Raw genomic sequence first — 5,740 nt, forward strand, 5'->3', positions numbered from 1 at the left:
ATCTTGGGCACAGCGAAGGAGATGCGGAGAGGCGAGCGAGAAGAGTGCGGCCAGAAAAAAGGGGAGCAAAAAAAGCGCCAAAAGCAATGAAACATCGCATGTTTGTGTGGAGGAAGCGTGAGCCTCGACAGTGCAATATTTCGAGAGCATTTTCTACCACCACGGAGAATCACTCTCGCGGGCAATTTTGCAAAACTGCACCAATTTCCTCATGAAAATCCACAATCTCTCGCTCTCTGCGGAATCTCTCAAGATCACAGATGTTGCACACACACGCAAAATCCTCTCTCTCTCTCTGCCTCTCGTCCTCTCTTGCCTAATCCATATCAAAAGCATAAAATGACCTCTTTTCATCCTCACCCAGAGTAGAGTGAAGAAAAAATCACTTCCACACGCGTTTCGATAAGACAAATCATCACATAATGTGTCGAACATTCATGTAAGAATAGAATTATGTGAATACAAGTTCCCGTTTATTAAATCTTCTCTCACTCTCTCATCGTCTTCTGCTGCTCCAGAGAAATGGTAAACATGGTGAAGGAAGAAATCTATTTTTAATATCCCAAATGTTGGGCTTTTTTAGCATATGTCTGGGTGGGGAAAAAAAAGTGAATGGGAGGTGCACCTAAGGTGGTCCGAGAGGAATTTCCCTTCTTCACACACAACAACGCAGAGAGAAAACACTTTGAGGAAGTGAAAATGTTTAGCTATAGATTTTCTCTAAATTTGATATTTTAGTATTTCCCGCCAAGTCAATTTTACATACTTTCAGGCGCTTCACTTCTACACTGCCTCTCAAAAGTACTCAAACACCCAATATTTCCCAACACACTCTAGGGAAAAAGTCAATACTGTGGACAATATTGGGCAGTTCAAATACCTTCTCTGGACACACTCTCTACTTCTACACATAATAACAACGTAACACTTTTCCACCTTTTCTATTTAGCTTAAAATGGTAAAATATCCCCCACGAAAGACAATAATTTTCACTCTCAATTAAAAATAATATTACAGAATTTGTATCTCAGAATAAAAGATGAAAAATTTGTAGTGTAACTCTCTCCACTAATGGTTCTTAGCGTTCTTTAGTTAAAATAAGCTTTCTGCATAACTTTTATCTTCCCCATTATTTGACAATGTTTTCTGGCGGTAGGCAGCTTGTGTAAACTTTTTTTTTCTTCTTCTTTACTATATAAAATGTATGTATATATCAGTATTGCGCTTGATATTTTAGAATATCTCCATTTGTTTAAAATTAAAAAAGAAAAGAAACCTTTCTGCGCAAAATAAAAGTCATTTTGTATAGCAAAAAACATTTACGGCACAGGCATCGTCTTGAGGCGTTCGAAGGCGGCCTTCTCGAGCGCCTCCCGATGATTAGGATGGGCAATCTGGATGAGAGCATACGCTCTCTGCCTGAGACTCTTCCCAAACAGATGGGCAATCCCGTACTCAGTCACCACATAGTGAACATGAGCACGCGTAGTAACTATTCCCGCGCCCGCCTTCGTCACGGCGCTAATCTTGCTCTCGCCCTTGTTCGTCGTCGACGGCAGGGCGATGATGGGCTTCCCTTTGCCATCGAAGCCCTCAGCGGCGCCCCGAATGAAGTCCACCTGACCACCGAAGCCCGAATACATGCGCGTCCCGATGGAGTCTGAGCACACCTGCCCGGTGAGATCCACCTCGATGGCAGAATTGATGGCGGTCATCTTGGGATTCTGCGAAATCACACCCACTTTGTTCACATAGTTGATCTCCAGCATTTCTGCGAGGACGAGAGAAGAGATGCAGTCAATTAGTGCAACTGGTTCAATTAAGTGCAATTGTCTTGCTGTCTTTTGTGTGTTTGTTTAAATACTCGTGTTTGGCATTTAAATAAACTCACCAATAAACGGATTATTGTCCACAAAGTCATACAACTTCTGCGTCCCAATCAAGAAAGATCCAACAATGCGACCCTTGTGAATCACTTTGTTGTTGTTCGTGACGCATCCGTTCTGCACCAGATCCACCACACCGTCGGCAAACATCTCAGAATGGATGCCCAGATCCTTGTGATTGTGCAGAGCACTCAGCACGGCATCCGGAATGTTTCCAATGCCCATCTGCAGTGTCGCGCCGTCATCCACGAGATTCTCCGCAATCAGCTGTCCAATCTTCGTCTCCACCTCGCTCGATCCCTTGCCGCCGTGCTGCGGCAGCGGCGTGTCAATGTTGATGGCATAGTCAAAGTGTGACTGATGAATGATGGCATCGCCAAAGGTGCGCGGCATCTTGGGATTCATCTGCGCCACAATCACCTTCGAGTGCACCAGAGCGGCCCTCACGCAGTCAACGCTCGTGCCCAGCGAGCAGTACCCGTGCTGATCCGGTGGCGACACATGAATCAACGCCACGTCCGGCTGCACGATCTTCCGGTGAAAGAGGTAGGGAATCTCGTGCAGGAAGATTGGCACCGAGTCGCCGCGTCCCTCGGCCACAGCCTTCCTCACATTGCCGCCCATGAAGAAGGACTTGGAGCGGAAGATGTGCGAGTGCTCGGGATTGCAGTACAGAGCCGGTCCCTCTGTGTGCATGTGGCACACCTCGATATTCTTCAGGTTGTTCTTCACGCCGTGCTCCGTGAGGGCGCCCACCAGCTCCAGAGGCGTCGCAGCGGCTCCCTGAACAAACACCACACTATCTGCAATGAGAGACGCTCAATTAGGCACACAAATCTTCTTATCGCCCACGAAAGCCACTATAAAAAGCCACTCTCTTCACTATCTTATCACACACTCTCGTCTTTAATTGATAATTGTACCTCCAACAGAGCATTGTGTAACCCAATTGACCGAATAATCGGTGTGAAGATTCGACAAAGAGTTCAATTACTCAGCATGATTCTCAATTCAGTGCTCTGCAGGCGTAACTTTTGATCTCATTCGAGATTTATAGTGTTTCTCAGTTAACGCAAAGGTTATATTTTGACGCGATTTTTTCTTCAACAAGTCAATTTTTGGCCCCTCGAGCTATAAGTTGGCATAACATCTTACTTCAGAGGTTTACCAATCCACACAATCGAATCACATTGATTCCACATTCATGAAATCAACTAACATGAAACGTTATCACACGGTTAGTAATTCCTTTATTCAATGAAAGTTACTGAATAAAGATAACATGTTATTTTCACACTTTTATTGAGCTGATAAAGACTTGCAGGGAGATTTTCGAGGTGGAATGGAATGAACCTTGATCCCAAAATAAGGTTTCTTTGAGAATCTGCGACTGTAAAATTCATTAACGACACAGAGAATAAAATTCCACTTGTTCTAATATTCAATTCGTGATACAAAAAAATGTGTTTATTTGCTCTTGTCAATACATCGTGACACTGATAAAATTGCTACATTGGGAAGCAAAGAGTCTTTATGAATTTATAGAGAAGTTTTCGTGATGATTTCATCTTGAGAATATCCTCAAAGTTTAAAATGTTTTGGAAATCCGTCTTGACCTTCTCGCGCACATCAATTGATAAACCCCCAGCAATTCCACCAGCCAATTTGTATTGCTTTGGGGCAAAAAACAGTGCGGAGAGGAGAAAAAAGAGTGTCACACTCTAACATGCCAAGATTAAGGTCAGACGTCAATTAACTCAACTCAACAGTAATTCCTCATCACTTTTCCCACTCAAAACCTCATCGTCTGTCGGCGCTTCTTTTTTTTCTCCTCTATTTTTACAACGAAATCCAGAGGAAACTTCCGAGGCGTGACTTGAACTAGATTAAGGCAGATTCGTCAGATTTCAGAGTCACGAAAATTGTCTCAATTAGCAAAACAAGTGTGATTTTTTCGCCACTTTAGCACTTCAATCATGGTAATTAAATCAGTTTTTTTTTGTGAATTTTAAATCAATTCCATTCCCTTGTGCGATTTCTCGGGAATGTTTTCAAAAAGTGCATATTTTGCACATGCAATGATTTTGCAATGCTGGATGTTTACTTCATTGTTGATGCGATGCTTCATGACGGAGGTTCAAGAACGTGGCATTTTAATCAGCTGTAAGTTTGTTTTGATTTCCTCTTTTACAGTTTTCTTCAATTATTGTCCCTTCCCCTTCTTCAATTCCACTTTCTGCACCCTCCAGAAAAACGACCGAGAACGCGTTCATGCTTCTGATTGACCCCACGCGAGTTGAATTGGAATTGCCCATGAATAAGTGAAGTGACAGCAAATAGAATTGAATACAAGGGAGTCTTCTTTCAATGCTTAGAAGAAATATTAGAAAAAGAGAGAGAATTTATGACAATTCTCCGCAAGTCTGTCAAGGTGAGAAGATAAAATTCCAACTCATGAGACACGCTAAAATCGTCTCGAGACCTTGGACTTGGACAATTCACTCGCCGGTGAGAATTAGAGAGAATGTTTTCAGCGCTAAAAACATGACCAAGCATTAGGAAAAAGTTCAGCGTTTCACACTCTTGGCGGCTTTTATCAACAGTCCAGAGTTCCCTCGGGATCGTGTTGATCGACGCTTTATCAGCTTTGTTGTGACTTCTTGACGCGCTCTTCCCCCGGATTAGACTTTGTGCAACTATTTTTGTCGCAGCGAAGCGTCACGTTTTGATTCGCATCACTTGATCATCATGATATTTGTGCGCTCATGGAGAGCGATCGCAGCAAAACTGCTCATTTTTTCCCATCCAGTCATGTAATAAACAAATTATGATATGCTTTACAAGAATCTCGCATGTCAATATTTGCTGAAGTCATTTAATGCTTCGCGATAATGTAGGAAATTGACTTATTCGTTATCATGCAAACGTGAGTTCAATAGGTTGAATTAGTTTATTATCGATTTCTTGACTAGGAATCCAATGAAATTGCTTATTTTTAATCATTGAGGATTCCTTTAAAGACATAAACAGAAAATAAAAGATGCATTTGAGATCATATTTCACTAAGAATGGCTAATATTAGCCATTAATATGCTGTTTTGGCCTCTATAATATGCTTGATAAACTGCTATCTATTTTAACGCTCAATAAAAGTGATAAAATGCCGCACTGATAAGATTTTATTCAATCCACTTTGGCTGAAAAAACACCCCGAAACAACTTATGATCAACCCTTTGCTGTGCCTTTACGACTGCCAATGAACGTTCTAACACACAGAACAACGTTTTTTTGTTCTCCTCTGACCACAAGCTTGCACTTCCATTGATATTCAGTGGCGCTGCGAGAACCTGAGCGGCCTCCAGTTGTGCTGGGGCGCAAAAAGTGCCTCCCAATTGCGTTACGTAATCGCGTTAATCGAATATTCAATTGACTTCTTCCTTTTCGGCCACCATTGCGCGCCCTCCCAAATTCCGCAGGAAGGGCGGCCGCACTCGCGCCCAGAATCTCACCTGACTTCACGCACTGGACGGCCTCGAGGGCGGAGGAGCACATCTTGGGCTCCCGATTGAGGGGCTGCGAGGGTTCAGCGCTGTACGAGTGGAAGGCGAGCCGGGATGCGGCGACGCGGGCCAACTTGGGGGCTCCGGCCATCAGGCGACTCGTCAACGATGCCATTCTTCACTTGCAACTGGGTCACGTCACGACACTGTCCACGTAGCGCGAAAACAGAAAGGCGATTGCGGGCGCACAAGATTCTCGTGGGTGTTTCTGGCCGTCAAGGAGATGATCCGGCGCTCTGGAAAACTCTGCCTCGCGAGAAAACGAAACAAACTGCAGCAGCGCCGCTCTCGGC

The 5,740-nt window shown here is 43.7% G+C and overlaps 1 protein-coding gene across 1 annotated transcript; it reads right to left on the reverse strand.

The window, feature by feature from the left end:
- Positions 1-451: 451 nt before the first annotated feature.
- LOC132258205 (4-hydroxybutyrate coenzyme A transferase) lies at positions 452-5,682 on the reverse strand. Its single transcript, XM_059755403.1, has 3 exons — positions 5,397-5,682; positions 1,892-2,689; positions 452-1,771 (listed from the first exon to the last, which is right to left on the reverse strand). The coding sequence occupies exons 1-3, from the start codon at positions 5,560-5,562 to the stop codon at positions 1,320-1,322; spliced, it is 1,416 nt and encodes a 471-aa protein (XP_059611386.1). The 5' UTR covers positions 5,563-5,682; the 3' UTR covers positions 452-1,319.
- Positions 5,683-5,740: the final 58 nt, after the last annotated feature.

The sequence above is a fragment of the Phlebotomus argentipes genome, unplaced genomic scaffold, assembly GCF_947086385.1.
Source record: "Phlebotomus argentipes unplaced genomic scaffold, Phlebotomus argentipes genome assembly scaffold_4, whole genome shotgun sequence".
Taxonomy (NCBI): Eukaryota; Metazoa; Arthropoda; class Insecta; order Diptera; family Psychodidae; genus Phlebotomus; species Phlebotomus argentipes.